This window comes from Glandiceps talaboti, chromosome 12 (assembly GCF_964340395.1).
Source record: "Glandiceps talaboti chromosome 12, keGlaTala1.1, whole genome shotgun sequence".
Classification (NCBI taxonomy): Eukaryota; Metazoa; Hemichordata; class Enteropneusta; family Spengelidae; genus Glandiceps; species Glandiceps talaboti.
Window position 1 is genome coordinate 18,815,787 of NC_135560.1, and position 17,902 is coordinate 18,833,688.

At 38.7% G+C, this 17,902-nt stretch overlaps 2 protein-coding genes across 4 annotated transcripts; both read left to right on the plus strand.

The window, feature by feature from the left end:
- Positions 1 to 482: 482 nt before the first annotated feature.
- LOC144443870 (tubulin alpha chain-like) lies at positions 483 to 17,235 on the plus strand. 2 transcript variants are annotated; one of them, XM_078133458.1, is made up of 3 exons: positions 483 to 656; positions 14,380 to 14,602; positions 15,327 to 17,235. In XM_078133458.1, the coding sequence occupies exons 1-3, from the start codon at positions 654 to 656 to the stop codon at positions 16,454 to 16,456; spliced, it is 1,356 nt and encodes a 451-aa protein (XP_077989584.1). In that variant the 5' UTR covers positions 483 to 653; the 3' UTR covers positions 16,457 to 17,235. The 2 variants fall into 2 exon arrangements, with proteins under 2 accessions (XP_077989584.1, XP_077989583.1); XM_078133457.1 differs by lacking the exons at positions 14,380 to 14,602; positions 15,327 to 17,235 and adding exons at positions 1,643 to 1,865; positions 2,301 to 3,993.
- On the plus strand, positions 5,306 to 10,533 carry LOC144443173 (tubulin alpha-1 chain-like). Of its 2 annotated transcripts, none has more exons than XM_078132552.1 (3): positions 5,306 to 5,438; positions 8,027 to 8,249; positions 8,708 to 10,533. In XM_078132552.1, exons 1-3 carry the CDS (start codon positions 5,436 to 5,438, stop codon positions 9,835 to 9,837), a joined length of 1,356 nt encoding a protein of 451 aa, XP_077988678.1. In that variant the 5' UTR covers positions 5,306 to 5,435; the 3' UTR covers positions 9,838 to 10,533. The 2 variants fall into 2 exon arrangements, with proteins under 2 accessions (XP_077988678.1, XP_077988677.1); XM_078132551.1 differs by lacking the exon at positions 5,306 to 5,438 and adding an exon at positions 6,615 to 6,735.
- Positions 17,236 to 17,902: the final 667 nt, after the last annotated feature.

The window sequence follows — 17,902 nt, forward strand, 5'->3', positions numbered from 1 at the left end:
TTTCTTGAGATAGCCACTGGGTAGAAAGTTATGCCAAGTATAGATGTCGTTCTTTGTTTTCTTTCAGCTTTTATATTCAAAAGGTAATTAGAGCAAACAACATACGAACAAACAAATAATAACAGAAACAAACAGGTGCAATATTGTTGTAGCAATCATCACCAGATTGCACGAGGAACCTGGGTCTATATATGGTACATGCACAAAGTAGGGATATCCGAACTATTCACTCTTCAAATTCTTTATCCATACCACATTCTAACACCGTGACGGATGCTTGTTGAAAAGTATATTATTTCTGCCATAAACTATTTATAGCAGCTATACATGAACACAGCTTGTATTGCCAACTGTTTCGCGACATTTCATGGGGATGGACAATTTTCACATGACTGTTGGGTGTGGCAGTGACGGCTGTGTGCTCACAACTGCACAACATGCGCCATCTACGTTCGGTGGCCAGCCAATCAGTTATGGGTATATGTTTACTTCATCATATGCAAATTAATTACAAACGTCGACAATCAATATTTAACTTTTTCGAATGATATCATCATTATTTATCTCATAGTCGACCCGTCAGCGTCGTTCGGTGAGAGTGTCTCCCAACAGTATCAAATCTCTACCACAGTATCATATTTAACTAAAGAAAAATGGTAAGTGTGCGAGATGTTTAAAGTTGTAGATATATATTTCAGATTATAGCAACACTATATATTTTTAGACCTGCTCAATTAGCCAATTACATATATTTCTGTTCACATGTCAGCTCATATCGATCTGTCGATTAAGTCGTCACGTAACACTCATATTCAGTTTAATATCATCGTATATCTGGTCTCAGTAATCGGTGGCTGGGGTGTTTTGTTATACTAAACTAACTCATTAGATGATAATATGGACCCTTGGTACGAGTATACAGAGTGACCCCCTGTTACACGTGTTACAACGATGTGTCTATTTCCTAAAATAGTATATAGTTACAATAAAACTGGTAGTGGGTTTTATGAATAACAATTGATAAATGCAATGATATCTCACACACAAAGGACATTCGATGCACTGTCCCAGCCACAGTGACAAAGCAATAATAATTTTCAGTCTATCGCACATCCCCTTTGCTAGATCAAGTAACTCCAAATTGTCAATTTTTCCGTTTTGATTTTGTGTTGTTAATAGTGTTATAATTACTACAAAGGGGGTAATTTCAATTGATGCATTATTTTCTATATAATATACACCTGATGGAATTTGCCATCTACTAAGAGTATGACATCACAACCTTCATCGATACGTTGTTATCATCACATTATTCACTACGGCCTAGTTTGAAATGTCTCTATAAGTTGTTAAAAGTTTTACCTCAATTCGAAACGTTAATAAAAAGATTTCAAAAAAGACACGTATTAATCGTTGGCTTACGGTAAAGGGTTAAAAGGGACACAGTTACATTGTGCCTGTGAACACATTTTCGTGCAGTGTATCCGTTCATTTATCCAATGCCTAGAGAAGGGAACAACATAAAAGATTCACGGTCATCATAATTCCAATTAGAGAACCGTATGGAATATTCTCTATATAAGCATGCTTACATTATCAATTTAGAATTGCCAACAACCTGCCTACTTTTTCTTTCCTTCAGCGTGAATGTATTTCAGTCCATATTGGTCAAGCCGGAGTGCAAATCGGCAATGCATGCTGGGAGTTGTACTGCCTTGAACATGGCATCCAACCCGATGGTCAGATGCCAAGTGATAAAACTATTGGCGGTGGGGATGACTCCTTCAATACTTTCTTCAGTGAAACTGGTGCTGGTAAACACGTACCACGTGCTGTATTCGTTGATCTAGAACCAACAGTTGTAGGTGAGTAGTTAATTCCATCCCATATACTGGAGGGCCTCCACAGTCTATGATTCCATACATATATAGAGTCATACAGTTCTATCTTGTTTGTCAACCAACTTAAATCCATTATATGGACACCCAATCTGATTAAAGTCCGATGTAGATGTCGGCTAATCGTTCATTGCTATTTTACCTTCGTTATTTTACCTGAATTGACCTTCTTGGTACACGTTTACATTTTTTAGCCTGATCGCCTCCTCTACAGTAGAGTATCAGTATCAGTATCAGGCTAAAAATGTAAACATGTACCAAGAAGGTCAATTCAGGCAAAATAACGAAGGTAAAATAGCAATGAACGATTAGCCGACATCTACATCGGATTTTAATCAGATTGATGGACACCAGAACACAAGAATACCATTCACTTATGATGGTTTTCACTTGTTTTCTCAGATGAGGTCCGTACAGGCACCTACCGTCAACTATTTCACCCAGAACAGCTGATCACTGGTAAGGAAGATGCTGCAAACAACTACGCACGTGGTCACTACACTGTTGGCAAAGAACATATTGACAATGTGCTAGACAGACTCCGTAAACTAGCTGACCAATGTACGAGTTTGCAAGGGTTTCTGATCTTCCACAGTTTTGGTGGCGGCACTGGCTCTGGTTTCACTTCCCTTTTGATGGAACGCCTGTCTGTCGACTATGGTAAGAAGTCCAAGCTTGAGTTTGCAGTCTACCCAGCACCACAGGTCTCCACAGCTGTAGTCGAACCCTACAATTCCATCTTGACCACCCACACCACTCTGGAGCACTCTGATTGTGCTTTCATGGTAGACAATGAAGCAATCTATGATATATGTCATCGTAACCTTGACATTGAACGTCCAACCTACACCAACCTGAATCGTCTGATTAGTCAAATCGTTTCCTCCATTACTGCATCCCTTCGTTTCGATGGTGCCCTGAATGTCGACTTGACAGAGTTCCAGACCAACTTGGTGCCCTACCCACGTATCCACTTCCCACTGGCAACTTATGCTCCGGTCATCTCTACCGAAAAGGCCTACCATGAACAACTTACAGTTGCCGATATCACAAATGCCTGCTTTGAGCCAGCCAACCAGATGGTAAAATGTGACCCACGTCATGGCAAATACATGGCTTGTTGCCTTCTCTACCGTGGTGACGTTGTGCCCAAAGATGTTAACGCTGCTATTGCCACCATCAAGACCAAACGCACCATCCAGTTCGTAGACTGGTGTCCAACTGGTTTCAAGGTCGGTATCAACTACCAGCCACCAACAATTGTACCAGGTGGAGATTTGGCTAAGGTTCAACGCGCTGTCTGCATGTTGAGCAACACCACCGCCATCGCTGAGGCCTGGGCCCGTTTGGATCACAAGTTTGACTTGATGTATGCCAAGCGTGCTTTCGTCCACTGGTATGTCGGTGAAGGTATGGAGGAAGGTGAATTTGCAGAGGCTCGTGAAGATTTAGCAGCTTTGGAGAAAGACTACGAAGAAGTAGGCCTCGACACTACAGAGGAAGGTGAGCCTGAGGAAGGCGAAGACTACTAAACGAAATCTAGCAGAGCACAAACCTAGCCTAATTATTAAAACTCATTTTCATTAACACTTTAGTATTGCGCGTGGTATGTAACCAGTAACAGTAGTTTGAAGAAGGCCGCTTTGACTCAAGGCCCCCTAGTTGAACATGTTTGCACTAAACTAATGCAGATTATCAGTAGCCATCATATGTATAATCAGTACAATCATACGTATTTCGTCATGGATTTTGATATCACATAAGGATCATGGGTACATTTTAGTATTAACAGATCGCACTGCCAAATAAACTAAGATTACAATGCATTGAAAAGGGGTTTTAGTGTAGGCCAACATATGAACATATTTCAGCATGTTGTTGTCACTAGGCTTTCAATGTAGACCAAAATATACAGCTACAATGATGTAGGCTTGGTGTTTCACTCATGTGACATGACATTTAATACACCCCCTTAGACAACTTCTAATGCAAAAGAAACAAATTACATAGGTGCCGTGCACAGTGGGGATGTAGAAGTAGTCAAGTTGATATGTTGGTTATCAAATAGAAAATAAACAATTGCAGCCATTTAAAATTATCAAGTCCATGTGTAATGTTTTCATTAGAAGCCTGTTTTACTGCAGTGTGAAAGAATAGCAATGGTTATCAGTGTTCAATGTGATTGGGCAAAGGATCCTGCTGTGTTTATTGCGTCTCTGTTATTGTTAGTTTTGAGTTGAAATATGTCTAGCTATGTGTCAAAACCGTAATGTCACATGAGTAAAACACCAAGCCAACATCATTTTAGCTGTTAGTCGAGTTGAAATATATATATAGTTCTGTGTCCCATGAGTGAAACACCAAGCCCACATCATTTCATATTTCAGCATGTTGTTGTGACTGGAACCGCTCAGATAATCAAAAATAAAGTACAAATCTTATGAAGCCCGTGTTTCCGCATTTTTTTTTCATTGTGACACTAACACAGACACTCACGTGTTGTGTTTGCAGTAAACCACGAGGTACTGAAATCACTGTGATGAATGTTCTTCCATATGTCTGCAGTGACAGTTGCATTGATTCGATAAAAGTAGCACTGATGATGGATCGTTGTCCAATGTGAAATACATGTTGGTGCTCTCCAATGCTTCAGTCACCAAGTTTATCTTTCCAATGCGTCTGATCAACTTGGGGAAAAAGTAAGGGAGCCTTCAGGATTCACAAGGGGGAGGTCTGGGGAATTAGGAGGGGTCTCTTTTTTACAATTCCCTGTTGTCGTATGATATCGTTATTATTCATCTCACTGTCGACTCTACAACGTCGTTGGGTGAGAGTGCAACAAGGCAAAAAAACCTAGTCTTAGTCGATTTGTATTTCTACGTACGACAGGTATTTCTTGAGATAGCCACTGGGTAGAAAGTTATGCCAAGTATAGACGTCGTTCTTTGTTTTCTTACAGCTGTTATATTCAAAAGGTAATTAGAGAAAACATACCAACAAACAAATAATAACAGAAACAAACAGGTGCAATATTGTTGTAGCAATCATCACCAGATTGCACGAGGAACCTGTGTCTATATATGGTATATGCACAAAGTAGGGATATCCGAACTGTTCACTTTTCAAATTCTTTATCCATACCACATTCTAACACGGATGCTTGTTGAAAAGTATATTATTGCTGCAATAAACTATTTATACCAGCTATACATGAACACAACTTCTATTGCCAACTGTTTCGCGAGATTTCATGGGGATGGACAACTTTCACATGACTGCGTTGGGTGTGGCAGTGAACAACATGCGCCATCTACGTTCGGTGACCAGCCAATCCGTTAAGGTTATATGTTTACTTCAACATATGCAAATTAATTACAAACGTCGACAATAAATATTCAATTTTTTCGAATGATATCACCATTATTTATCTCATAGTCGACCCGTCAGCGTCGTTCGGTGAGAGTGCAACTATAGGCTAATATTCCAGTCTTCCAACAGAGTCACATCTCTACCACAGTATCATATACCAAGAGTAAAATGGTAAGTATGCTAGGATTATCCAGTAACGTTCCTAGGTCTCTGACCTATATTTTTCGTCTTTTTCTCATAATAACGTATTCGTCCAGGCTCCCATATTTGAAGGCATTAGTATGTTTAAAAGGGTACCAAGCTATTTTGAATCGAAAGACTAAAAAATCACACAGGTACGGTATCTTAACAACCATTTTGAACATCATTCTTGATAATGGCATGTACTACGTCATCAATATTCAAATGTGGGATACAAATTCGGAACTATCTACAATGGCACATTATTGTGGTTATTCCATATTAAATTGTACGCTAGAAAGTGGCCTGTGTATCAGTTGACGTGCATGTAACACGTTTTATACACAACAAACAGATGGTACATAAATTTACTGAGTTTCATGATCAACGCGGTTATCAATATCTTTTAAAAATTATTGATTATTCAGTATTCTTATCATATCTAATAAAATTTAGTCTAAATAGGTGTTATATCTCTTCACAGTTGTTTTAAGTTGTAGATTTCAGTTTATACCAACACTACATATATTTAGACCTGCTCAATTAGCCAAATACATATATTTCTGTTCACATATCAGCTCATATCGATCTGTCGATAAGTCGTCATGTAACACTCATATTCAGTTTATTATCATCGTATATCTGGTCTCAGTAGTCGATGACTAGGGTGTTGTTTAACTAGACTAACTCATTAGATGATAACAGTAAACGGACCCTTGATACGAGTATACAGAGTGACCCCCTGTTAAACGTGTTACAACGATGTGTCTATTTCCTAAAATAGTATACAGTTACAATAAAACTGGTAGTGGATTTTATGCATAACAATTGATAAATGCAATGGTATCTCACACACAAAGGACATTCGATGCACTGTCCCAGCCACAGTGACAAAGCAATAATAATTTTCAGTCTATCGCACATCCCCTTTGCTAGATCAAGTAACTCCAAATTGCCAATTTTTCCGTTTTGATTTTGTGTTGTTAATAGTGTTATAATTACTACAAAGGGGGTAATTTCAATTGATGCATTATTTTCTCATCATGTTTCTTTGCCGCAAACATCCTAAAATTACTCGATTAAATAACTTCAACACTGAAAAAGACCACAACTATTATTCTTTGAAAGGAATAGAATTGGAGTAGGTAAATATTTAATACCCGGAGACGGTATTATCTAGTATCCTAATTACCAGCACGAAGTGAGTAGTTGTTTCAACCCCATCGACGTTAGACTCTACTCTATTTACGGCCACGAAATAATCGTCGACATGTCCATACAGGAACAGGCAAGTCAGAGGAAACCAGTCTGTATCTTTGCAGAATTGTATACTAAGGCAGTTTTGAAATAACTTGATATGTAGTTAATGTGACACTACCCAAAGAATACAAAAAAGAGGGGTGTTGAAATTGAGAACCGATGTGGTCGAGGGAACATGTCTGAAAAAGGAGGTATACCATTCTCGCAAAGCAGGGAACATTTTTCAACGTGTATGTACTGACAAGGGTATGACTTGAGTCGTTGTAAAGAGGACAGTAACTCATGATGACGATTTACTCCTGTCTAAATGAATTTATTCTCAGACTATTTTGCTGTATTTTCACCAACTGAAATACAAACTTGCAATACAAATTCACTGTATCATCATCTCAATATGTACATCTTGAAGTTCTCTTTTAGGTACGATTTCACGAGTAAGTAAATTTACTCCAAAAAGTCATATAAGTGACAGAAACAGCAAAAAAGTCGTTGGGGGGAATTATACGATAACACCGTGAATCTGATATAATAAGAAGGCTGTATTGAAACTGTGTTAGTCAGTAGGATTTACGGGCTGAATTCTCAACAAGTGCTAAAAAACTATCATATGAATAATTCCTCACTTAGAAATTACCAATCATCTAGTTTCTCATTTAAAAGTCGAAATTTGGCATAACTACTTATGATCAAGTATGCTTTATTAAGCAGAACACTGTAATTAATTTATTAATTGATATTTTGGATAGCCTTAGCAACATAAAAAAATTCCTTCCTTACAAAAATGTATATTTTAAACATGCGTATGCAGTGTCGACCTGCGAGATGCAAATGCTTACCCATCGAGTTGATAAAACTACGTATACGGTATACACAGATGGACGTAACTGGGGTACACGCATGTAGCTACAAGACTGTGCTGGCTTCAAGTCAACCTTGCCACAACAATTGAGAATTCTCACCCGTTTTTCCGACGCTTTCTCTTGCTTCGGACATTAGTGCGATTGCAACTTTTCAACTGAATATATTTTGACTACGTCCAAATGGTATTAGGTGCTATTCAATATTGCGACCACTCTTAAAAAAATAAGTTTAAAATGTTCATATATCACCTACATGTACCGTAAGTAACCTTTCAACGTATAGTTGGGGCTATAAATGCTATCTATTGATGAACTATAACATGTATCACTGAGTCAATGTACGATAGCACGAAAACATTGAGGGCGCCCTCGTAGATTCAAAGAGGACAGACTATATTAAAATCAACATTATTTGACTATCAAAAAGAACTAAAATTTTCTAATTAATTTCTTTTATAGCGTGAGTGTATCTCAGTCCACGTTGGCCAGGCCGGTGTACAGATTGGCAATGCATGCTGGGAGTTGTACTGCCTTGAACATGGTATCCAGCCCGACGGTCAGATGCCAAGTGATACTACCTTAGGTGGTGGTGATGACTCCTTCAACACTTTCTTCAGTGAAACTGGTTCTGGTAAACACGTACCACGTGCTGTATTTGTTGATCTAGAACCAACAGTTATTGGTAAGCACGTGTATTATTTATACGTGGGTCCTTAAATGTGGCCTTCTTGGTGAAGGAAGTATTTTAAACTGTTCATTGACGTGTGTATTATAATGGGTACATTGACACAACCCCACCCCAATAGATAAAACACAGACAGGGCATTTCCATCCATATATCTATCCAACCAACCAACCAACCAAACAGTCAACAAACCTCCCACCCGCCCACCCATTCGTCCCGCCACCTATCCAACCAACAAACCAATCCATCCATCCATCCATCCATGTATCTATTCATCCATCCATCCATCCATCCATCCATCCATCTCAGTCATCATGATCTATTATATACACTAGGATGACTGAAATACATCTATCATTAATTATGATCGATGGTATTGGTGTTATGAACGCTGACATTACCTATTTGAACACTAAAATTTAAACAATAATGGTTGCCATATTGCCTTTTTTCAGACGAAGTCCGCCAGGGAACTTATCGTCAGTTATTTCACCCAGAACAACTCATCAGTGGTAAGGAAGATGCAGCCAATAACTACGCCCGTGGTCACTACACTGTTGGAAAAGAACATATTGACATGGTGCTAGACAAAGTTCGTAAACTGTCTGATCAATGTACTGGTCTGCAAGGTTTTCTTATCTTCCACAGCTTCGGCGGTGGCACTGGTTCTGGTTTCACATCTTTGCTGATGGAGAGGTTGTCAGTCGACTACGGTAAGAAGTCCAAGCTGGAATTTGCCGTCTACCCAGCACCACAAGTTGCAACTGCTGTTGTTGAGCCATACAACTCCATCTTGACCACCCACACCACTCTGGAGCACTCTGATTGTGCTTTCATGGTTGACAATGAAGCCATCTACGATATCTGTCGTCGTAACCTCGACATTGAACGCCCAACCTACACCAACCTGAATCGTCTGATTGGTCAAATCGTCTCCTCCATCACTGCATCCCTTCGTTTCGATGGCGCCCTGAATGTCGACTTGACAGAGTTCCAGACCAACTTGGTGCCTTACCCACGTATCCACTTCCCCTTGGCTACCTATGCCCCAGTCATTTCTGCTGAGAAGGCCTATCATGAGCAAATGACAGTTTCCGAAATCACAAATTCCTGCTTCGAACCAGCCAACCAGATGGTAAAATGTGACCCACGTCATGGCAAATACATGGCTTGTTGCCTTCTCTACCGTGGTGACGTTGTGCCGAAAGATGTCAACGCTGCTATTGCCACCATCAAGACCAAGCGTTCCATCCAGTTCGTAGACTGGTGTCCAACCGGTTTCAAGGTCGGTATCAACTACCAACCACCAACCGTTGTACCAGGTGGTGATTTGGCTAAGGTTCAGCGTGCTGTCTGCATGTTGAGCAACACCACCGCCATCGCTGAGGCCTGGGCCCGTTTGGATCACAAGTTTGACTTGATGTATGCCAAGCGTGCTTTCGTCCACTGGTATGTCGGTGAAGGTATGGAGGAAGGTGAATTTGCAGAGGCTCGTGAAGATTTAGCAGCTTTAGAGAAAGACTACGAAGAAGTAGGCCTCGACACTACAGAGGAAGGTGAGCCTGAGGAAGGCGAAGAATACTAAACGAAATCTGGCAGAGCACAAACCTAGCTTAGTTATTAAAACTCATTTTCATTACACTTTAGTATTGCGCGTATTATGTAATCAGTAACAGTAGTTTGAAGAAGGCCGCTTTGGCTCAAGACTAGTTGAACATGTTTGCACTAAAATAATGAACAGATTATCAGTAGCCATCACTATGTATAATCAGTATAACCATTTCGTCACGGATGTTGATAATGATATCACATAATGATCATGGGTACATTTTAGTATTAACAGATTTCACTGCCAATAAAACCGTAGGACAGTATATGAACTTCATATTTCAGCATGTTGTCACTAGGCTTTCAGTATATTGGCCAATATATATATAAAGTATTAACAAATCGCACTGCCAAAACTAAGAATACAATGCATTGAAAAGGTTTTTCAAGTAGTATAGGCCAATATGTGCATGTAGAACTTCATATTTTAGCACGTTGCTGTTACTGGGCTTTCAGTGTAGGCCAATATATACGTATCTAGTGTTAACAAATCGCACTGCCAGTAAAACTAAGAATACAATGCATTGAAAAGGGTTTTTAGTATAAGCCAATATGTAGAACTTCATATTTCAGCATGTTGCTGGCCCTAGGCTTTCAATGTAGACCAAAATATACATCTAATTTCAGCATGTTGTCACTGGAACCGCACAGACAGTCAAAAATAAAGTATAAATCACATGAAGCTCGTGTTTCCGCAGTGTTTTTTTTCATTGTGACACTAACACAGACACTCACGTGTTGTGTTTGCAGTAAACCACGAGGTACTGAAATCACTGTGATGAATGTTCTTCCATATGTCTGCAGTGACAGTTGCATTGATTCCATAAAAGTTGCACTGATGGATCGTTGTCCAATGTGAAATACAGGTTGGTGCTTTCCAATGCTCCAGTCACCAAGTTTATCTTTCCAATGCGTCTGATAGGCATTCAACTTGGGGAAAAGTAAGGGAGCCTTCAGTAGTCACAAAGGGGAGGTCCATGAATTAGGAGGGCTAGTGCACCAAATAAAACATTTCCGTCATGTTTCCATCATAGTTTTTTTTACCACAACATACTCATTACCATTACACACAGACATGGGTCAAAAATCTCAAAGATTACATTGGCACACTCCCACAACATTATCCTCAGTATCTTACCCAGTGTTCCCATTTTACTCCTGTGAGACCCATTTCTCTCCTCACATCACAACCGGACTACAAGGTTGTCAGCAGCGATTTGATTGATATGGGCTGATGGTACCTCTAACTCTAAGCCTAATCCTAACCCTTACTCTTAACCTAACCGAAATGACAACATGGGATTTGAAACCGGTGGTACCAATAGTATGGGAATAAATAAATAAATGATTAATTGAATAATTAAATAAATGAAAAATAGATAGATAGATAAATAAATAAATAGATAGATAGATAGATAGATAGATAGATAGATAGATAGATAGATAGATAGATAGATAGATAGATAGATAGATAGATAGATAGAGAGGGAGGGAGGGAGGGAGGGAGGGAGGGAGGGAGGGAGGGAGGGAGGGAGGGAGGGAGGGAGGGAGGGAGGGAGGGAGGGAGGGAGGGAGGGATAGATAGATAGATAGATAGATAGATAGATAGATAGATAGATAGATAGATAGATAGATAGATAGATAGATAGATAGATAGATAAATAAATAATGCAAAATTAGACAGTACAATGAGTTAAAGTAAAATGTGATAGGCATTTTACCAACTCAGATCAATCTAAATCTATTACGTTCAAGTAAAATGTGACCCTCCTCTAATCACATTTTCTAAAATATGGTCCTCTCCCACTAGCCGTTTTGACTCCCTAATTCCCCGGCCCTCTTCCTTGTAAATATTGAAGACTCCCATACCCAAGTGTTCTTATTTTACTGATGAGAAACCCTGTCAGGAGCGATTTGGTAGATATGGACTGGTATTATGGTACCTAACTCTAACTCTAATCCTAACTCTAACTCAAGTGGCAGCAATGGGACTTGGAACCCCAAAATAATTCAAAGTTACCCAATACAACGAGTCAAAGTAAAATACGACCCACCCCATATCCCATTTTCTAAAATATTGCCCTCTCCCGCGAGCCGATTTGTGAAAAAAGACACAAACACGCCCATTTATTGAAGCATTACGACAGTACTAATTCTCCTACATGTACTCCAACCGAAAACCACGGGGTGACACTCTCAGATTAGAAGTCATACTGAAAAACTGCTATTAATTTAATTTTGCATATTATGATTTGTTACAATAATATTAATACGTTGTGAAGCCTTCTTATGCCATTTACACCTTCCACACATACCAATTTTTTTTTTATCTTGTCTGAGCAACTTCAATGGTCCCTGTGATGGATTGTACGCCAACAGCCCATGTATACATTTGTATGTACACACGCGGATAGAAAGTCTAAGTAATAACACACTGCTGTCTTCTAATTTGATATTTTGAAACAACCAATCACCGCGTAGCAGTCTGTTGTTATCCATTGACAATGGCACATTGTTAATAATATCATCATGAATATTCCCTGTTGTCGTATGATATCGTTATTATTCATCTCACTGTCGACTCTACAACGTCGTTGGGTGAGAGTGCAACAAGGCAAAAAAACCTAGTCTTAGTCGATTTGTATTTCTACGTACGACAGCTTCGATAAAAGATAAAAATGGTAAGTAGAGTGTACCTTTATCTTCGTTTCTACCGATTAATATTATATCTATTGTTTTCCAATGCAGTTTGATTACAGAAATAATGTCACCAATCTTCCACACCCTAGATGTTGCTTGTAAACGTAAAATAGTTAAAAGTGTTGAAAAGCGTGTGTATGCGAATAGCTCAACCCTAATTATTACAATTTGACATGTATATAATCATGTAAATATACACTTGCCAGGTAAAATTGTTCAGGGAGAGGGGAAAGATATACAACGACGAAACTTGTCACATAACAACCAAGTAAACCAACAACTTTTACTGTTTTTATTTGTTTGTTTGTTGTTTTAACTTGTTATTGCAAATCTTAATTTAGCCACATTTCTTTAAATCATCATTTATTTTGAAAGCACATGTGCATTTCACTTAAATGTCCAACGCCACTTTATCTATAAGACCACACCCTACTGTTGTAAAGCATCACTAAAACGACAAGTTTTCTATGTTTTCATGAAATCTTAAAATAAGAAAACCTTATTCAGAAACAATTTTGAAGGCCTTTATCGAAAATTTTAAGTCGGCATTCCACGATAGCAAAAGTTTTTTCGACGTTGAAAGTTTTTATTTTGAATTTAAAGGTGACAAACACCAAAAATGAAAATGATAAATTTAGATATAACAAAGTTATGTAGATACGTGCGTGTACATGTTGCAAAAATACCAACATTCACATCATGACATTCTTGTACTTGTACGTGGAAAATTAAAGGTTTGTGTTGTATATATCAAACGCAAATTCCATCCAAATGCATTATTTTCATCCTTGGTATTTCCATTGTGATTTAAATTAGCATTCAACATGTTTCCACATGTGTCAAAATTCAATTATACCTAAAGGCATCGAATTTCCACCAACTCAGATCAATCTAATCTATTACGTAACATTGAATACAGTTGGTCACAACGCCGTTAAGCAGCTTGTTGTGTTGTCCTATTCTATTGTATTCATATTCATATTCATATTCATATTCATATTCATATTCATATTCATATTCATATTCATATTTCATTTGCATTTACGAATTCTTTAAAGAGAGAACATAAGTTAAAACAACAGAATAAAAAAAAGTGGGACAACAAATTAAATTATTTTATTAAATAAGTGTATGTACAAAGGTACCATGTTACCCATCAACTTGAATAATTATGCTCTTACGAATGTTGAAACCATTGAACAAAGTAAAGCAGTTATTGACATTGGTGCTTTGTTTATACATTAGTTGTATCTACGACGTAAATTTCTACTGACTTACAAATTTTTTTGAAAGCGAATCCCAAATTCTCGCTGATGTCTCGCCCAGGATGTCTCGTCAGTATCGTCAAGGTTATACTACGATGGACTGTTTATCACGTGTCTCAGGAAAAACCATGTGCAAAGAGCTTAAGTGATAACGCTGGGATCTAAATCGCGATGGCGGCATCGCAATCATAACTGTCTCATCACACAAGTTAGTTTCACACGTCTCTTCTTAGTACCTCTGAGACACGTAAGCGTACGTACGTGAGAACAGCCCATTGACAGTTTTGACGAGACGTCTGCGAAAATATAGGCTTTGCGCTCTTTCAAACAATGTTCTGAATTGGTGAGTTAAAATGACCATTTGCATCTATGAACCCAGAATAAATGACCATCCACGTTTGAGGCATCTATTCATTACCTGTATTTGGAGACGTTGCAATATCACTGGGCTTCCTCGGTTTTATTCTTCTTTCCTCCGCTGTAGTCATGTGAGCATTATCAGTTTGCATTGTAAGATTAATATGTGATTTTGGTATGATTTTGTCTATTTACAGCGTGAGGTAATTTCAGTACATATTGGTCAGGCCGGTGTGCAGATCGGAAATGCATGCTGGGAATTATATTGTCTGGAACACGGTATCCAGCCCGATGGTATGATGCCCAGCGACACAACTCTAGGGGGCGGTGACGACTCTTTCAACACTTTCTTTAGTGAGACTGATATTGGTAAACACGTACCACGTGCTGTGTTTGTTGACTTAGAACCAACGGTCATTGGTCAGTATGCCTATGTGTACTCTGTATTTTCATTCTGTACTTTAACTGCTATATCGGATCTATCTTGCCTGTCTCTCTGTCTGTCTGCTGTCTGTTTGTTTGCTCGCCCACCCGTTCGCATGCATGCATGCAATAAGTATTAGCATATGTATGTATGTATGTATGTATGTATGTATGTATGTATGTATGTATGTATGTATACACATGCACACACACACACACACACATATATGTACATGTATATACAATCACACAAACACGTATATATATATATATATATATATATATATATATATATATATATATGTATATACAATCACACACACACATACATACACACACACACAGACAGACAGACAGACAGACAGACAGACAGACAGACAGACAGACAGACACAAATATATACAATAATATCTCAACTGCTGTGGTTGAGCCATCTTGTCCAGTCATACCACTCTGGAGCACTCTGACTGCGCTTTTGTGGTAGATAATGAAGTAATCTACGATATCTGTCGTCTTAACCTCGACATACAATCATGTATATACAATCAAATATTGTCAAGTTACAGATGAAAGTAGTGGATATAAGTCATTGCCGTTCATCATAGTGATTGGAGATAAGTTTATTTCACTTTGTAGGTGGTGTACATGAGTTTGAATTGGAAGACAGTCCTTGTACATGATATGATAAAGTATTTGTAATTCTCTCCCTTGCTATTTCCAGATGAAGTACGCACTGGTACATATCGCCAGTTATTTCACCCAGAACAACTCATCAGTGGTATGGAAGATGCAGCCAATAACTACGCCCGTGGTCACTACACCGTTGGTAAGGAACAAATTGACACAGTATTGGATAAAGTCCGTAAACTGTCTGATCAATGCAGTGGTCTGCAAGGCTTCCTTGTCTTTCATAGCTTCGGCGGTGGGACTGGTTCTGGTTTCACATCCCTGTTGATGGAGCGTCTTTCTGTCGACTATGGTAAAAAGTCCAAACTGGAATTCGCCATCTACCCGGCTCCCCAGATCTCAACTGCTGTGGTTGAGCCGTACAATGCCATCTTGTCCACTCATACCACCCTGGAACACTCTGACTGCGCTTTTATGGTAGACAATGAAGCCATCTATGATATCTGTCGTCGTAACCTCGACATTGAACGTCCAACCTACACCAACTTGAACCGTCTGATGAGCCAAATTGTCTCCTCCATCACTGCATCCCTTCGTTTCGATGGCTCTCTTAATGTCGACTTGACTGAGTTTCAGACCAACTTGGTGCCTTATCCGCGTATCCACTTCCCATTGGCAACCTATGCCCCAATCATCTCTCCGGAGAAATCATACCACGAGCAACACACGATTGCCGATCTTACAAATTCCTGCTTCGAACCAACCAGCCAGATGGTAAAATGTGACCCGCGCCATGGCAAATACATGGCTTGCTGCTTACTATTCCGTGGTGACGTTGTGCCAAAAGACGTCAACAGTGCTATTTCAGCCATCAAGACCAAACGTACTATCCAGTTCGTAGACTGGTGTCCAACAGGTTTTAAAGTCGGTATCAACTACCAACCACCAACCATAGTACCAGGCGGTGACCTAGCTAAGACTTCGCGTGCGGTCTGTATGTTGAGCAATACCACTGCTATTGGTGAGGCCTGGGCTCGTCTTGACCACAAGTTCGACTTGATGTATGCCAAGCGTGCTTTCGTCCACTGGTACGTCGGTGAAGGTATGGAGGAAGGTGAATTTGCAGAGGCTCGCGAAGACATAGCGGCTTTGGAGAAGGACTATGAAGAAGTGGGCCGAGACACAGCTGATGCCGATGAGGAGGAAGAAGGCGAAGAATATTAGAGTAGAAATCAAACCTTTCCAGTCAAAATCCTTTCCCTTTTATACTTTATTATTATTTTATTATCATTTCAATCAATTGGTTAATTACAATATTAAATATCAAACAGTATTATTTAGTGGACTGTCTGCAAATAGTCACATAGTCAGTGATTACATGGCAACGGTCAGTCCCCGGATAGCAGATGCGATTTTAGTGGTAGAATAGACTTAATGAAGGTAAATGAAAAGACTAGCTTTAATAAACTACTAACTTGTTATGGCATTACGTAAAATAAAAAAAAAGTCGTAACGAGATTTGTCTGACTTGCGATGCAAGAAAAACAAGAAGAAGGTCCGTTGTACAAATTTGCTGATTGGTATAACAGAGAAAGAGTAAGGTGGAAAAATGTAAACTAAGGGATTCGTCGTTGGTGGCGCTTCTCTGTGTTTACTTCAATGATGGGTTATTTAGCTTGGGACCAAGATTTAGAAACTTTCAAGAACTCTGCAATAGCTCCATAACTTTGTTTGTTTCCAAGATGGCCTCCTCACCCTAGTGTACAGCTGGCCGCTGATAAACCAGATTTTTTCTAGTATTTTTATCTCTATTTTAAAGCAGTAGTACGATGTAGACTCTCGTGAAAATGACTTTTTTGGTTTCCCAAGGTAGATGGTGAATTCCATTTAGATAAGAACTGTAAACTCGACAAGGATTTGGAACATATATACATGATATGGCATGACCTGACATGACACGACACGACACAACACGATACGCTATACGATATGACATGACACGACGTGATGTGATATGTCATGACATGACATGACATGACATGGTAACATAATATAAAATGATATCATGTCATGTCATGTGATATAATGTGATGTGATGTGATATGATACGATACGACATGATGTGATGTGATGTGATGTGATGTGATGTGATGTGATGTGATATGATGTGATATATGATATGATATGATAAGATATAATACGATATAATGCGGTGCGGGTGCTGTGTGGTGTGATATGATGTGATGTGATGTGATGTGATGTGATGTGATGTGATATGATGTGTGATGTGATGTGATATATGATATGGTATGGTATAATATGATATGATATGATATGATATGATATGGTATGATATGATATGACAAGATAGTATGATATGATGTGATGTGATGTGATGTGATGTGATGTGATATATGATATGATATGATATGATATGGTATGATATGATATGATATGATATGATATGATATGATATGATATGATATGATATGATATATGAGCAATTAATCTATTTGAACTAACGTACGTGATAACATTTAAACGAGAATGTTTTCAAATGACGTAAATGATCAAACCATCAAACCAAACTCAGAACTCAAGATTCATTGTATATTGTATTTTCTTCTTTTTTGAGTCGAAATCTTTATGTATTCAGTTTATTCTGATTAT

What these genes read in the sequence shown, in the direction of transcription:
- LOC144443870 (XM_078133458.1), top strand. An exon ending in CTTAGAACCAACGGTCATTG is followed by an intron (nt 14,603 to 15,326) that starts GTCAGTATGCCT and finishes TGCTATTTCCAG; the next exon opens with ATGAAGTACGCACTGGTACA.
- LOC144443173 (XM_078132551.1), top strand. An exon ending in TCTAGAACCAACAGTTATTG is followed by an intron (nt 8,250 to 8,707) that starts GTAAGCACGTGT and finishes GCCTTTTTTCAG; the next exon opens with ACGAAGTCCGCCAGGGAACT.